Source organism: Peromyscus californicus, unplaced genomic scaffold, assembly GCF_007827085.1.
Source record: "Peromyscus californicus insignis strain IS unplaced genomic scaffold, ASM782708v3 Scaffold_11__1_contigs__length_118956290, whole genome shotgun sequence".
Lineage (NCBI taxonomy): Eukaryota > Metazoa > Chordata > Mammalia > Rodentia > Cricetidae > Peromyscus > Peromyscus californicus.
In genome coordinates, this window is record NW_026294402.1 from 90,160,510 (window position 1) to 90,177,437 (window position 16,928).

The following is a 16,928-nucleotide window of genomic DNA, read 5'->3' on the forward strand; positions in this document are numbered from 1 at the left end:
TCAGTTTGGTCATATTATTTGTGGCCCTTTATGTCTGTCTTCTTTCATGTAGCATAGTGGTTTTAAGGTTCATCATGTGTAAGTACCTCATTCTTTTTAATTACCATCTAGTGTTCTTCTGTATGAATGATATGATGTTTTATTTATTTAACCATCAGCTAATAGACATTTTTGTATTTGTCCCACCTTTTGGCTATTATGGATAGCATGGCTGTGAATTTTGTGCAAAAGCACTATGTGGATGAATATTATCAGTTCTTTTGTGTATGCCTGGGAGTGGAACTGGTGAATCATGGTACTTTGAATAGCCATCACACTTTTCCAGAGCATCTATAAAAACTGTAATTCCATTAGTAATGTGTATGGGTTTCCAATTCTCCACATCTTTACCAACACTGAAGGTGTCATTATTATTTTAATCGTCGTGCTGGAGATGGAGTAGTATTCCATTGTAGTTTTAATTTGCATTTTCCTAATGACCATGAATGTTCAGCATTGTTTTTTTTGTTCCCTTATTAGCATTTGTATATCTTCTTTTTATAAATATATTTCAAATCATTAACATATTATTCTTGTTTTGGGTGTATCTTGCTGTGTTAACCTAATCTGTCCTTAAACTCCTGGACTCAATCTATCCTGCTGCCTCAGTATCTCTATTAGCTAGAACAATGGACACATACCATTTTGCATGCCTCCTTTGCCTGTTTTTAATTGGGTTGTCTTTTATTCTTGAATTATAAGAATTCTTACTTATTCTGGATACAAGAACCTTCTGACATATATATGATCAACAAATACTTTCTCTCATTTTTAAAATTTGTATTTTATGGTATAGGTGTTTGATTAGATGTATGTCTGTGAAACACATGTGTGCATGGTGCCTGTGAAGGCCAGAAGAGGGTGTTTGATCGCTTTGAACTGGAGTCATAGGCAGTTATGAGCTGCCATGATGGTGCTGGGAATTGTCCTCTGGAAGAGCAGCCAGTGTCCTTAACCACTTTTAAAAGTTAGAGCGATGGCTCAGTGGTTAAGAACATATACTGCTCTTGTATGTAGAGGACCCAAATTGAATTCCTATCGCCCATGGCAGGCAGCTGATAACTGCCTGTAACTCCATCTCCAGGGGAACAGGGGACCCAATGCCTCCCTAGGCATCTGTACTCTGTGTGCACATACAAATTTTTTCAAGAGTTTCTTTCCTTAGTTGGGAGACTATTCAGTCCATAAAGCTCTTGCCTCAAAAGTGTGAGGATCTGAGTTCAGCTCTCCAGAATCTGTGTAAAAAGCTGGGTGTTGTGGCAAGCGCCTATGATCCCATTGATGGTAAAACAGGAAGTGGAGACAGGCAGATGACTGGATCTTGCTAGCCAGCTAGTCTGGCCTACATGGCAAAGTCAGTGAATGAGAGACCCTTTTGTCTCAGACAAAAGGTGGAAGGCACCTTAGGGCCAATAAAATAAATGGAAAGCAACTAATGACGACAGCTGATGCTGTCCTCTGCCCCCCCCCCCCACACACACACACATGTGCCATACGTGGTGTTTCTGTCAATTTTATTTCTAGTGTTGATTACTAGTTCACGGAAGTACAGTTGCTCTTGTCCTGAAGCCTACTGGGTTTCATTTGCTCTAAGTAGTTACTTTGTGGATACCTAAGGGTTTCCCTCTACAACAGTAACTCAGCTGCAGATAAGGTTTGACTTCTTTTCCAATTGTAATGCTTTTTCTTTCTTTTTATTGTCTAATTGCCAGGTTTAATGGAGCAAGGGGAATTTTGTTGATCTTAGAGATAAGGCAATCAGTCCTTCATTTTTAATGTAGTCTTGTGCATGTGGAGGCCAAATGTCAGCATCAGCTGTTTTCATTAATTGCTTTCCACTTAGTTTTTGAGATAGGGCCTCTCACTGAACATGGAGTTCACTGATTTGACTAGACTGGCTGGCCACTGAGCTACAGTCCCCACCGTTTCCACCTCCTCAGTGTCTGACTTAGAGACATGCACTCCTCTCCTAGCCTTTTACATGGGTGCTGGAGATCTGAATTTGGGTCTTGAGGCTTGTACAGCAAGCATCTTATTGATTGAGTCACCTCCTCAGTTCAGAAAAGCAGGTTTTTTTTTTTTTTTTTTTTTTTTTTTTTTTGGCTTTTCGAGACAGGGTTTCTCTGTGTAGCTTTGTGCCTTTCCTGGAACTCGCTTTGGAGACCAGGCTGGCCTCGAACTCACAGAGATCCGCCTGCCTCTGCCTCCCGAGTGCTGGGATTAAAGGCGTGCGCCACCACCGCCCGGCTAAAAGCAGGTTTTTAAAGGACATGTAAAGTTCTCTTTTATTTTTAAAAGGAGAATTACAGAATATCTGTTAGACTGGTATAGAATATCTGTTAAACGTAGAAAAGGGGACATTTCACTCAGAGGAAATCATCTTGTTATGAGTCATTAAAAGAGCCTATACACAACACACTTTTTCTAGTAAAGTCAGGAAATGACCTTTTGAAGTGGCTGAAATCTTAAGTAGTTAACCAAGCACAAGAGGAAAGTGTTCTGAGAAGTAAAAGGGTAGCGAGTTTCAAGAAGGAATTTTTTAAAAAGAAGTAGAGGGAGAGGAAATGAAAGCATCCACTCTGCATTGCAGAACAATCAGAGTTCCAGACTTGTAACTTGACATCTAAATGGTCTTCTTTAAACAAACAAACAAAAAACCCAGAACCAGATATTGGGGTAAATGCTGAAAGATCAGAGAGACAAAGGAACAAGCCACAGCTACCTCTTACCTCTAGGACTCCTCAGCCTGAAAAGGCTCTAGTTCCCATCTCCTCATGCCTTATATACCATTCTCTGCCCAGCCATCACCTCCTTCCTAGTGCTAGGATTAATGGCCTGTGTGCTTCCCAAATACTGGGATTAAAGGTGTGAGATCTCAAGTGCTAGGATTAAAGGTGTGTGACTCCCAAGTATTGGGATTAAAGATGTGTGCCACCACTGCTTAGCTTCTATGTTTAATCTAGTGGCTTGTTCTGTTTTCTGATCTTCAGGCACATTTTATTAGGGTACACAATATATCACCACACAGACTGTATTCGAATAGTGTAGCGATAGTAGAGATGGAGTAAGTAGGGAAATTCCATATGGGTTTAGGATGTAAAACTGGATGACAGATGAACAAGAGTTAAGGATGATAGCTTATTTTTAGTCCAGGGCAAGACTGCAAATGACACTCATTACTGCTTTAGGAATACAGAAAAGAATGGTTAGGAAAAGACAATGAATTTTGTTTTGAAGATAGTTTGAGGTATCTGTAATACATCCAAACAGCTTTCTCATAGGTAGTTGGAGTTGATATCTAGAGCACAGAAGAAAGGTGTGGGCTTAATCTGTATGGTAACTGAACGTATTGTATATTCCTTGAACATGGTAGAAGATAAGTTCATAAATACTCATTTAACGGGTTAACAGTATATCTCTTGAGATGTCACACAGAATTCAGCTAACACCCCCCAAAACACCTGACTCTCCCTTACCTTACCTCCTTACCTTTACCTTACCCCTACCCCCTCAACACTCTCCAAAATAGTTTCATATAAACTATCTGAAAATGTAGTATAGTCCTAGAACTTGTAATACTACCTTATCTCCCTATTCCTTGTTTATTCTACTTTTAAATACTAATTTTAGTAAGATTTCTTTTTGCAAATGTAAAGAATTTATCATTACTATATTATATTTGTTTCAATTTTAGTGTCTTAAAGACTTTTCTACATGATCCTCTTGTGGAATGGAGTAAACCAGTGAAAGGACATTCCAAAGCACCACTGAACGAAACTGGGGAAGTTGTCAATGAAAAGGTAAGTAAAAGCTGCAGCTTGGCATAAGCTAATAGTTTCTCTCTGTTTAAGTGAGAGCTGATCCCAAATACTCTTGGTGACCTAAATATTTATTACTCTTAAATCTAAAATTAGTTACAACCCCAGAAATACAGAAATAGATTGAGGAGTCTTTTTCTCATCCACCCCCATTTTCCTGCTGGATTCAACCCAAGACCTTGTATATGCTAAGTACATGCTCTAATTAATTTCAACATCACCAGACTTCATCCTCATCCTGAAAATTATTTTTCAAATAATTTTAATAATTTAATATTATTCTAATATCATTCTCAATTTTACTTCTCAAAAAGATGTAAAGAATTCCAAGTAGTTTACTTAAAATTCCATTTACATGAACTAATTTATTAGCCATTAGAGCATTACCACCATCATTAGAATCTTCACTCAAATATTTAAGAACTAACATTTCAAAATAGGTTACTTTTTGTTTGCTTTATTTTGTTTCTGATAGTAGAAAGGAATAGAACCCAGGGTCTCTTGTCTACTACTGAACTACACCCCTAGCCCTCAAAACAGATGTTTTAAATTATTACCTTTCTGGAATTGTGATGTGCAGAGTTACCTGGTAAATTTTATAGTACAGAAACATGTCTCATTAGTAGATGTTAATCATTGTAAACATCAAAGTCAGCATCTCAGGTTTTGTTTCATTGCTACAAATGGGATATTGTTTAGTAAAACATTAAGTAGTGAGAAAAGTAGAAACTCCAAATTACCAACACTACATGTTATTGGGTCTATAGTCTTAACAACTTTCTCTATCTTTTTAGGCCAAGACCCATGTTCTTGACATTGAACAGCGACTACAAGGTGTAATCAAGACTCGAAATAGAGTAACAGGGTTGCCGTTATCTATTGAAGGACATGTGCATTACCTCATCCAAGAAGCTACTGATGAAAACTTACTATGTCAGATGTACCTTGGTTGGACCCCATATATGTAAAATAAAATTATTTCAAACACTATATTAATAATCTAAAATTCAGGTGTTATTAATCAGTGGTGTGCCTTTAAGTCTAAAGTACAACACATATTTACTTATATTCTCAAAGAAACTAGTATTTCTCTGTGATTGTATTTAAAATAATGTATTCAATTCTTAAACACTACTTTCTTAGTACATACTTGTATATTCCAACTAGAGACAGAACATTGTATTCTCATGATCAAAAAAAAAAAATGTAATTGCAAGGAACCAGCCAACCTAATTTCATTTTGTAGTTTTTATCAATTTCCTTTTCAAAGTGTTAGCATAAGGTTTCATTTGAACAGCAACAAAGTTGTATTGACTTCATGTTGTGGGCAGGAACTGGAATGGACCTGTACACAGAGCTACCTCTTCTGATCTGTAGGAAGTGATAGCACATCATTAAATTCATTTCATAAAGCTCTGTAGTATACATGAAAATGTGATCAAGGGAGAGAAACTCAAGAAACATGAATGTAAAAACTTAATCAGCGATGTAATTATTCATTTATTTATTTTGGTGATACTGAAGATTGAACCATGCTAGGTATATGTTCTACCATTGAGCTACAGCTCAACCCCAACATTCTATAATTTTAAAGACACTACCATTCTGTTGGTGTACCACAATACACAGTACAGTAGTCATGGAAAACACAATACTTAAAATTCTGTAAGATTTTAAAATCTAAAGTTTTTAATGTATTTGGTTGTTTTCTGTACATTTTTCTTATAGATTTAAATGAAAAGAATTGCAAAATAATACATTTATTACAGATAAATGGAAAACTGCTAAATAGAACTCTGCCTTTTTTTCCTATTAGAAAAAGTATAGTGAGGTAAAGCATAATAAGCCAGAAGGCATGAATGATAATATACTACTCAGAACTTGATGCTAACAGTTAAGGACAGGGTAATCAGGCAATCTTGTTTTCAAATACTATGTAGGTGGGGGGGGGGGCATGTGTGTGCTTTTTATCCATTTTAATTTTATTTTGGTGGTTTATTCATATAGACATGTTTAAACTAAGTAGTTAATTTACACTGATGTATATTTGTTATATACAGTACTGGATTACATAAGGGTCATTTCATACCAATATACAATATACTTTGAAAGCTTCCATACTTCCTGCTGGCCCCTGCCTCCATCCCTTTTGTTCCCTTCAACAGTGTTGTTTCTGCTTTCATGTCACATATACAAACATGATTTTAAGTAGCTATATAAAATCTAGGAAACATAAATGAAAGAAAAAGTTATCTTTCTGAGACTGACTTAATTCACTTAATATAATGATATCCACTTGCATCCATTTTCTTGCAAATGATATATAATTTCATTCTTTTTTTTAAGAATCATTTTCTAAATGCAATGCCAACCTAATCTCTTAGAAGGTCGAAGTCAATATTTAGTGCTTTATAATCTAAATAATTCAACCTGATTTTCATTTTCCAGTGCAAAATCATATATATTTCTTTTTTTACAAATCTAACTTGTATAAAGACTTGAGATTTGAAAACATTTTAAGAATAAAACAAGCTGGGTGTAGTGGTGTACACCTTTGATCTCAATACTTGGGAGTTAGAGGCAGGTGGATCTCTTTGAGTTTGAGACTAACCTGGTCTGCATAGGATCAGGACAGCAAGGGCTACATAGGGAGACTCAAAGAATAAAACAGTTTTGTTTTGTGAGTTTGTAGACATTAAGAAGAGAAAGTGGGCCGGGCGGCGGTGGTGGCGCACGCCTTTAATCCCAGCACTCGGGAGGCAGAGGCAGGCAGATCTCTGTGAGTTCGAGGCCAGCCTGGGCTACCAAGTGAGTTCCAGGAAAGGCGCAAAGCTACACAGAGAAACCCTGTCTCGAAAAACCAAAAAAAAAAAAAAGGAGAGTGCATGAGAATGAGTCTTCTCTATACAGTCCTTGCATGGAAACTGAAGTCACATATATGTAAGGTTCTCTTGACTAAAGATGGATGCTGTCCAAATCCTAATCATGAAAGACAGGTACCAAAGGAAAAAATTCAATAACTTCGGAAGTACTTACTGTAATGAAAGTCACATAATGATAGAGACAGGTATAGAGATGTTCATGGTGGCTTTTGAACTGTTTGGTTGAGGCAGATGCTCATGTAAGACAGACAGGTTTGGAACTTATGTTATGTAGGTGAAGATGACCTTGAATTCCTGATCCTCCTGCCTCCAAGTGCTGAGATTAAGGCTTGCATACCACACCAGGCTTTTTGAGTTTTTCTTTTTTTTTTTTTTTTATGATCCATGAAAAATATGGAACGCTTCACGAATTTGCGTGTCATCCTTGCGCAGGGGCCATGCTAATCTTCTCTGTATCGTTCCAATTTTAGTATATGTGCTGCCGAAGCGAGCACCTTTTTGAGTTTTGTTTTGTTTTTTTTTGGTTTTTCGAGACAGGGTTTCTCTGTGTAGCTTTGCGCCTTTCCTGGAACTCACTTGGTAGCCCAGGCTGGCCTCGAACTCACAGAGATCCGCCTGGCTCTGCCTCCCGAGTGCTGGGATTAAAGGCGTGTGCCACCACCGCCCGGCTCCTTTTTGAGTTTTTTATTTGATTTGCCCAGGATCTCTCTGGACTTGGCTATGTACCTGAGGATGGCCTTTAACCTCTGGTCCTCCTATGCCTCCTAAGTGCTGGGATTTATAGGCCTGCACGGCCACAGCAGGCCTTTGGTTTGGTTTCTTTGTTTTGAAACAGGGTATTAAAATTTGAGGGTAAGGAAAGTAACCCACAGTCTTTAAACGCTGGAAAATGACTCTTTAAAAGAAACTAATGTAGATTTACATTAGTCAGAAAATAACTCCCCTCACAAACTAACCAGACATTTTCCAGTCCATTTAGCGATCCCAGGAGGGAAAGCCCGCAGTACAAAATCCAATGTCCAGTACCCTCTCTTATTTAGGGTTTCTATTGCTGTGATAAACACCATGGCCAAACGCAACTTGGGAAGGAAGCAAAGGGTTTATTTGGCTTACACTTCCACATCACAGTCCATCATTGAAGTAACCTGGGGCAGGAATCGAAGCCACGAAGGAACGCTGCTTTCTGGCGTGTTCACTCAGTCGTCGGCTATCTCATACCCCAAGACCACCTGCCCAGGGGTGGTACCAGCCAACAATGAGCTGGGCCCTCTACATGGATCGTTAATCAAGTTATTCCCAAAGTCCAATCTGGAGGCAGCGTTTTTCTGAGTTGAGGTTCCTCTTCCCAGTGATTCTGCCATGTGTCAAGCTGACATAAAATTAACTCTCCCAAATGTCCCTTAACTGTTTTCATACCATCTGCAAGTCCACACCTCTACCAATTGGCATTTTCAAACTGAGCTTGCTTTCCACAGCCGTCACGCCGTCACCAACGAGTACGGAAAAGCGGCGAGGTAGACAGGACGCCCCGCCCACCGGCATCGTCCGGCCCCTCTAGGCCCGCGGGTTGCTCTATGGTCTGGAGGACCTTGTGTTGTCATCCTCCGAGCGACGGCCGGAGGCGGCCGCGTAGGCCCGGGCGGGGCGTTTGGTTTCGTTTCTGCTCCGACTGGAATTAGTGTCGACGGTCAAAATGGGAGTCCCCAAGTTTTACCGATGGATCTCGGAGCGGTATCCCTGCCTCAGCGAAGTGGTGAAGGAGCATCAGGTGGGTGAGCACAGGCCGCGGCGCAAAAGGCGGGCCCGCGGGCCTCTCTGTGCTGTGGGACCCGGGCCTTCGAGCTGCCTGCGGTGCTGGTCAGCAGCCGGACAGGAGGACAGGGAGGACTGGGGGTTGGCGGCCTCCGGGTGAGCACCGGGTAGAGGCAGGTACGATCCGTGTGGCCGCGCTGGGTGCTTGCGGCAGGTAGCTCCCCTGGGAGAGCCTTCCGCGACTTCCAAAGGAGTCCTTAGTTAGGAGGCTTTAAGTGAGCCCTCTGTCCTCCGGGAGCTGCAGCTGGCTTCGCCTTAGGATGCGAGACTGAGTGGGATGCCTTCCCGGGTCTCTTGTCCCACGCAAAGCAACAGACCTGTGTACAAGCAATAACAAATGTCCCTACTGTGGAATCGCCTACCTAGTACTCCAGCTGTGAAGAGCTGCATTTATCCCCGACGCCTGGACCGATTGAAGTAGCCAGTGACTTGTATTGTGATACCATTTGATAATCTTGTTAGCTCCCAAACAGTACCCACCGCCCCTTTTGTCTAAACGAACAAAACGTTTAGCTGGAGGGTAGGGGTGGGGGTTGGTGCTTAGTGGCTTTGATATGGCAGAAAAAGCCTGAAACATTATTACTAATAGTTGGTGTATAATGACCCCCCACAGCAGCGTTTATGTGAATTCTAAAAGTGTGTATTTGTATATCTATATATTGGAATATATTTGCATGTTTAAATAACAGAGGAGAGAAACAAAATATTCTAATAGATAAACTAGACTTTGAATGATAAATTTAGTGTGTCACATTGAATGACTTTGATAATGACTTTGTCTGGTTTACAGAAAGAAAAGAAACTAGTTTTTTAAAATTTGTATAGCTAATTGAATTACTTGTCATAAGTAGCACTGTATTAATACTGGGAGCTGTCAATTATATGGGGTTTTGTTTTGTTTGTTAAGGTACTTGTAAGGATAACAGTGGAGTCCAGTATCTTGGCATATAAAAAAAAAAAAAAAGCTTATAAAAAGTTCCAGAGTGCTAACTTGTCTTTCATTTATTTGAAACATAGGTTGAGTTAGATTTAGAGGTATTATTTCCAGGGAGAAGAGTGAAAATGGAGACATTGTTTTTCTTTGATCAATAAATATTTGATAGCATCTAATATGTTCAATAACATTTTTTTTCTGTGCTTTGGCCACAATAATTTATTTGGTTAAACTACCTGGATTCTGTATCCTGAGGAATTTTGCAAAAACAAAGCAATCATTAAAAGCAACATTATGACATGGACAGCAAGATAGATTTTTCTGAAAGTTTCATAGTAGATTGAAATTGAAAGTAAGGATTGCTTTAAAATTACACTGTAAGTGAACAGTAAGACCTGGTGCATCAGCATCTTTAATCCCAGCACTCAGGAGGCAAAGGCTTGCAGATCTCTGAGTTTGAGGCCAGCCAGAGTTACATACTGAGACCCTAACTCAAGGTAAATAAATAAATAGATAAATAGGGGACCAAGAGATTGATCAGTGATTAAGAAGACCTGAGTTTGTAACTCCAGTTCCAGAGCATGGTACACAGACATACACGCAGGCAAAACAACCATGCACAGAAAAATAAAAAAAAAAAATAAGTAAATAAATAAATAAATAAATGGATAAATGGATAAATAGAATCTTGATGTATCAAAGTAATGCCTTCCACAAATATTTTATTAAAAGGAGACCAAAAATGAGGACTGAGGAAGGAGGACCCAAGTTGGGATCCCTAGCACCCTCATAAAAGCTGGAAGTGGCATAGGGTACCGATAACACCAGCACTGGAGAGTAGGGACAGGTGGATCCTGAGGGCTCACTGGCCAGCTAGTCCAGCTGAATTAGCGAGCTTCAGATTCACTGAGAGATCCTGTCTCAAAAAGTAAAGTTGACCACTGGCCTGCTGTGTGGGTGGCAGGGTAAGCAGGAGCGTACCTGGAGGAAGAGGTTTGGGGACCAGAGAGAGGATTGGGACCAGCACAGTCTTTGAATCCTCACATGAAAATAAAAAAGGAAACTAGATAACAAAGTTAAAAGTCCATAAAACAATTATACCAAGTCATGTGATACAGTGTCCCCATGTTACTGGTTCAAAATACTACAAGATAATGACAAATAGCCAGTAGACTCTAGACAGGGTTATAAGAGGAAAGAGAAAGAAATATGTGATGAACTTTCGAACTCCAGAAACTTCCCGTGTTAGTTTCACAAAGGCTATGCTGGCCAATTAGACAGCAGTCTCTAAAGCAGGGTGGGGAGGAGGGGTGTCCTTTTTAAGACTGAGTGAGGGGTCATCAGAAGAAAAAGCAGTGTGAGGGGTCATCAGAAGAAAAAGCAGTGTCCACCTGTACACTCAAAGCTGACCTACCAAGTGACCATCTTGGGGCACAGTGTACCCTAAGGAGAAATAACTAAGAGTAAAGTAAATGTTGTTGGGGCTGGAGAGATGGCTCAGAGGTTAAGAGCACTGACTGCTCTTCCAGAGGTCCTGAGTTCAATTCCCAGCAACCACATGGTGGCTCACAACCATCTGTAATGAGATCTGGTGCCCTCTTCTGGCCTGCAAAGACACATGCAGGCAGAACACTGTATACATAATAAATAAAATAAATTAAAAAAAAAAGTAAATGTTTTCATGGAGAGAAGAGACAGGGGAAATAGAGAAAAGATGGTCAGATTCAGCTTGGAAGAATTAGAGTCAAGGAATCTTTCAAAACAAGCTACCATGTTTTAAAACTTCCTAAAAACTGCAAAAGAAAGCTAAATTAAAGCTTATCTGAACCTCTACTCATTCCAAAGCTTAAGAAAATACAGTTCGTTTGAAAAATGAACAACAGAGAAGGACTAAGGCCAAATGGCATACATTTATTTATATAGTTGGCTTCTTTCTTTTTTGTGTATGAGTGTGTTGCCTGAATGTATGTCTGTGTACCACATGCATGCCTGGTGCCCTTAGAGATCAGAAAGGGGCCATGGACCCTTGGAACTGGAGGTACAGATGATTGTGAACCAGTGTGTAACTTCTGGGAACCGAACCTGGGTACTCTGCAGGTGTAACAGGTGTTCTTAACCTATGAGCCATCTCTCTAGCTATGAATACAAAGCTTTGTTTACTTCCCACCCAGCAGTGGTGATACACCGAGCAGTGTGGCGGCTGAGGAAGAAAGATGGCCATTTCAAGGCTAGCATGAACTACATAGTAAGACCCTATCTCAAAAAAAAAAAAAAAAAAAAAAAGCAAAGACTGAGAGGCTGGGTTACAAAATGAGTTCAAGAGCAGTTTGAGTCACTTAGTGGGACCGTGTCAAACTTTTGAGAATAGCATTGTGGGGGTAGCTGGCTCAGTGTTAGAACACCTGCCTAGCCTACATGAAGTTCTAAGGCTTTATCCCCTAGTACCCAGACAAGGGAGAGGGACGGGCAGAGGCTGGGTTTGTGGCTCAGTGATACAGCACTTGCAGAGCATGAAGGTCCAGAGTTTAATGTCCCCAAACTGCAGGGGTGGGGAGAACTTTTTTATTAGTGTGTGTTTGCTATGAATGATACGTGTGTGAATGTAGGAACGTGCCATGGTGCATATTGTGGAGGTGAGACAGCAACATTCGGGAGTCAGTTCTTCTCCCTCCTGCTGTGGGTTCCAGGGCTCCCACATAGGTTGTCAGGCATGAGCCATCTTACAGGCCAAACTATTTGTGTTTTGAGTCTTTGTCTCCCTTCCTCCACCTCTTCTTTTTTTATTTTTATTTATTTATTTAATTTTGCCAGCAACTGTTCATTTTTACCTGACTTCATTGGAAAGAAAACTGCCTCCATGTCATAGCAGTACAAGTCGATCCCCTAGTGTGATTGCACTTAGCTGGGAAGTCCTCTGAGAGGCTGTACTTCCCTTCCTCAAATGAGGCACCTGGACACAAACTGAACTTTGCCTAATTTGTGTCCTCCCTTGCACAATGAAGATTCAGGTACTTTTTTTCATTTCTTATATCCACATAGTAGATTAAATGATAAGAGAAATGACCCTAAAGTCACTCAAGCAAGTAAATATGGATTCTAGGATCCAAGGAGGTAAAGAGGTTATGTCTCGTGAATTTTCTTGACAATTAGTGAACCCAAAGATTTCATGCAACAGTCACCTGCTTTTCTCCTCTACTATCCAGGCCTTAGAACTTTACTCCCAAATGATCCATTCAGAGAGTTCACATGCCTGCCCATGCACTTAGGCAGAACATTGTGGCAGTTGGGAGTGTGTGGAAGAAGAGAGCCTTTCAGAAGTGTCAGTCCATTATGGCAGATACCAGCAGAGAAAAAAGTCAAATAAAATTATGATAGGGAAAAAAAAGAAGCACAGAAACTTCCTTACATACATTGAAAACTTGTAAATATATGCACTAAGAAAATTACATAAACCATGAAAGAACAAAAAAAAGTGAAAGAACTATATTTACCAGTTATGAAAACAGAACCTAGAGATTACTAAAAAAATAAATGAATAAATGAAAAAGATGCCTACGAGAGAAAAAGGCAAAAACAGGTGGTGCTATGAGAATTTTTAAAAAGAGATGGAGAGGCTAGAGAGATGGCTCAGTGATCACGAGCACTTGTTGCTATTGCAGAAGAGCCTGGTTTGGTCCCCAGTACCAGCATAGTGACTCAGAACCATCTGTAATTACACTTCCCAAAAATCTAGTGCCCCTTCTGACCTCTGGACACCAAGTAGCACATACGCACATACATGCAAATACTCGGGGGAAAAATTTTAAGAAGTATATGATGGCTAATCTTATTTGTCAACTAATCTTAGTTGTCAACTTGACCACATCTGGAATAAAAAACCAAGCAGCCTGGCACATGTGTGAGGGATATTTCTTGATTGGATTATTTGAGGTAGGAAGACCCTCTGTAAATCTAGAACACCTTCTGGTGGCAGACTTATGTAAAGGACATGGAAGAAGGACAGGTTTTTCCTTTTGCCTGCCTATCTTCATTCCAGCAGGCAAGATCATCTATCCTGCTGCTGAGGCATTCCTTCTCTGGGATTAGAACCTACTTCAGGATTCCAATGTAGATCATCTGAGACACCCAGTTTTGTGTTGTTAACTGTCAGGTTTGTGGACTTTCTGTGAGGAGATGGCCATTGTTGGACTAGCTGGACCACAGCCTATAAGCCACTCTAATAAATCTCCTTGTAATATAGAAAGATTCCTTCTGTCTATCAATTCTGTTCCTCTAGAGAACTCTGACTAATGCAAGGTGGAAAGAAGAAATTTTAAAAATTAAAAGACTTAAAAGGATTCAAGGGCTGGAAATGCAGCTCAACAGTAAAACATTTGTCTATCATGCTTCAGGCCCTTAGCACCAGGAAAAAAGAAGAAAAGTTTTTCAGGAGAAAGTAACAAATAGGAGAGATAAGGTAATATAAGGGCTAATAAGTAAATAACAGGTATTCCTGGGGGGGTGGGGGAGCACAGCAGAGCAAGTTCTAAAACGTTCTATATATTAAAAAAGAAGTTGAAAGCACATGTTAAAAAATATATCATATACCTGAGAATATTTATTCAGTTGACCAATGCCAAACATAGTCTAGTTAAAATTACCATACCTCATTGAAAAAGAAAAGGTAGTAACTTTAGCTTGAGATTTCCTAAATGGGAAATAGCATATCTATTCCTATTAGTGTCCCTCAACAGTTGAAGGACAGAAGGAGACAAAATGAAAATACTTTTATAAATTAGAAATGGTGGCTGAGTGGTAGTGCTCAGAAGGCAGAGGCAGGTGGGTCTCTCAGTTCTAGGCCAACCTGGCCTACTGTGTTAGAGTTAAAACCTTTCCTTTTTATTTAGACAAAAAGGGGGAAATGTGGAATAATCTTTTTGTACACTGTGAAGATGTGTCACTCTGATTAGCTTAATAAAAGGCTGAATGGCCAATAGCTAGGCAGGATTTCCAGGCACAGAGGATGCTAGGAGGAAGAAAGGCAGAATCCACAGCCAGACTGAGAGACAGGGAGCAAGATGCTGGAGGAGAGGTAAAAGCCATGAGTTACATGGCAACACATAGACAAATAGAAATGAGTTAATTTAAGTTATAAGAGCTAGAGGAATAAGCCTAAGCTATAGGCTGAACTTTCATAATTAATAATAGTCTCCATGTCATTTTTTGTCAGCTGGCAGCCTAAAGAAAAATCTTTCTACATATGGCACCCAACATCTTCTCATGTATATACAAATAAAGCCTGAGAAAGCTTTTAAGAAAAGGGAGAAAAAAAAAAAAGGTTAGGAACACGGCTTCCTGGTGACCATGTTCTCTTGGGTAGGCACAGTGGCATACAGAGGTACAGCTACCTGCTGCCTGCAGGCTGTAGGCAGCTGCCAGCACCATGTGCCAGGTCCATGCACTAAACTGAGCCATTCGGCAGCTGACATAGCAATTTAAGATTTGTCTCATGCAATCAGAGAACACAACAGATGCTCAGTAAAAACAGATCCAGACAGAAAAAAACTCTAAACAGTTTACAGTGTGTTTTTAAAATGTGCATAGGCTTAAAAAAATGGGTATAGACAATCCTAGAAAAAATAGTTTATAAATGATATGATAAAGTCTTTAAAGAGAGACTAAAATAATATCAAAAGGATAAGCCACATGAAGGTGGGAAATACACATCTGGCTCTTATATGGCATCTCATTGACTTTGAATTTATTGATTGCTGATGAACACATAATAGCTGTCGAGAGACATTGATTATGGAAACTGCTAAATTAAACCAACCTATATATTTTTTAAATGCCTTCAAATTGGAAGTCAAAAAGTATGTTGCATTGGAGAAGAGGTTATGCTTTTGTTTCCACAGAAAATGAAAGGGGTGTTGATTCGTTCAAGGTTGATAGAGATCAGATTTGATTGGGGAGACCCCCTGAAAATCCTGGCTACAGACATAAAGAAATAAACTTAAAAAAAAAAACCTACAAGACAAGTGACATATATTTTACCTGCTCAAACATAAAACAAAAAAAATCATCTTTGTCTGATTTGTGTACAACACAGAGACCATACTTGTGTTAATGCCGATATATATGTTATCTTTGAAAGTTTGTGTGTTTCCTGAGCAAGAAGACCAGACACTAATGAAAAGGGGTGGCCCAGGTGATCCAGTCTCTCAGAGTGCCTCTGTTGTAGTTTTCTCAGAGTTCTGCATCAAGAACAGTTTCAAGGCTGCTGGCTAAGATGGTCCAGCATGACAGACTATTCTAGCCAGGACTGCAGATAAGTCTTGCATCATCCTATCACACCAAGACTGAACAACAACTAGCTCCCCCAGGACTTGACCATTATCTCAGTTTTTGCCAATTCCACTCAGAAACAACAGGAAGCAGTCTAGAGAACACAATGCCCACATTCCCAAGAGGTGGAGTGGGTAGTTTTTTGTCATTCAGTGGATTATGGATTTTTGTCATCATTTAGAGGGGTTGGTTATAAGTTGTTATTGGTAACGGTCAGGAAAAAAGCTGAACAAAGGAGATCAGATTAAGGAATATTGTTCTGAAAAGAAAAGGGGGGATAAAGGAATAATAGGATAAAAGGGTAGATTACTTAATCTACCTTTAAACTAAAAAAGCAACTACTAATCTTAAATATTTTGCATTGGTATGGATTTTTGTATATCGATACAAATTTAAGGTTATTTTTGTTATACTGTATATGTGTTTCTACTCTTGTTTAAGGTATTTTTATGTAGTGATACAAACTCAAGATAATTTTTGTTAGAACATACTGTACATAAGTTTCTAATCTTGTTTAAGGTATTGTACCTATGGAGCACATTTAACAATGTAATGTAAATTTCTAGTCCTTGAAAGTTATTATTACAAACTATTTAGGATAATAAAGAAATCCAGGTTAGTAGTTAGTCACCTATAACAAACTTGTAGTCATGTTAGGTATGTTTTCAAGGTCAAAAAAAGATATTTTAAATAGACAGGTCTTCAAACACTTTAGAGACCTACAGAATATGGCATTTAAGATGTTTTAATAACATAAGGTTTTTCACAACAGTGAGACATGTCTGCTTCTGGCAGCACCAATTTACTTCAGAGAAGATGATGGGCCTTGAAGAACCTCCATATGGAGTTTGCTTTCTTTGTGGCAAGGTTAGCCACTGGTCAAGAAAGTGCCCTTGCCTTGACTGCTGACAGTTGCTGTCCAGTTGGACAAACAGGACACAAAAGAACGTGACTGCCAAACTTTGCCAAGACAAGGCGGGACAGTCCTTCAAAATTCCTGCTTCACAGAAAAATCTGTCAGTTATTCTAGGCCTGTAGGCTGAAGATGGATACCCCAACATTACAGAGGAAACCTGGGTGACTGTCCGGCAGTCAGATGTCTCTGTAGTTTCTTAGTTT

General features: G+C 39.5%; 2 protein-coding genes and 1 non-coding gene across 6 annotated transcripts in view; 2 read left to right on the forward strand and 1 right to left on the reverse strand.

Moving 5' to 3' along the window:
• The window catches only part of Atr (ATR serine/threonine kinase), a 113,042-nt gene extending 108,195 nt beyond the window's left edge, over positions 1–4,847 (forward strand). For both annotated transcript variants that reach the window (XM_052717037.1, XM_052717045.1), the window contains 2 exons: positions 3,734–3,839; positions 4,652–4,847. In XM_052717037.1, the coding sequence (XP_052572997.1) occupies positions 3,734–3,839; positions 4,652–4,825 (280 nt within the window). In that variant the 3' untranslated portion in view covers positions 4,826–4,847. The remainder of the gene's footprint in view (positions 1–3,733; positions 3,840–4,651) is intronic.
• Positions 4,848–7,126: 2,279 nt separating this feature from the next.
• Positions 7,127–7,233, reverse strand: LOC128106075 (U6 spliceosomal RNA). The gene has a single exon (XR_008216586.1). It is a non-coding gene; the product is annotated as a U6 spliceosomal RNA (small nuclear RNA).
• Positions 7,234–7,438: 205 nt separating this feature from the next.
• The window catches only part of Xrn1 (5'-3' exoribonuclease 1), a 112,681-nt gene continuing 103,191 nt past the window's right edge, over positions 7,439–16,928 (forward strand). Inside the window, exon 1 of one of the 3 annotated variants that reach the window (XM_052717086.1) lies at positions 7,439–8,507. In XM_052717086.1, the coding sequence (XP_052573046.1) occupies positions 8,433–8,507 (75 nt within the window). In that variant the 5' untranslated portion in view covers positions 7,439–8,432. The remainder of the gene's footprint in view (positions 8,508–16,928) is intronic. The other 2 variants (XM_052717065.1, XM_052717056.1) reach the window with 2 other exon arrangements.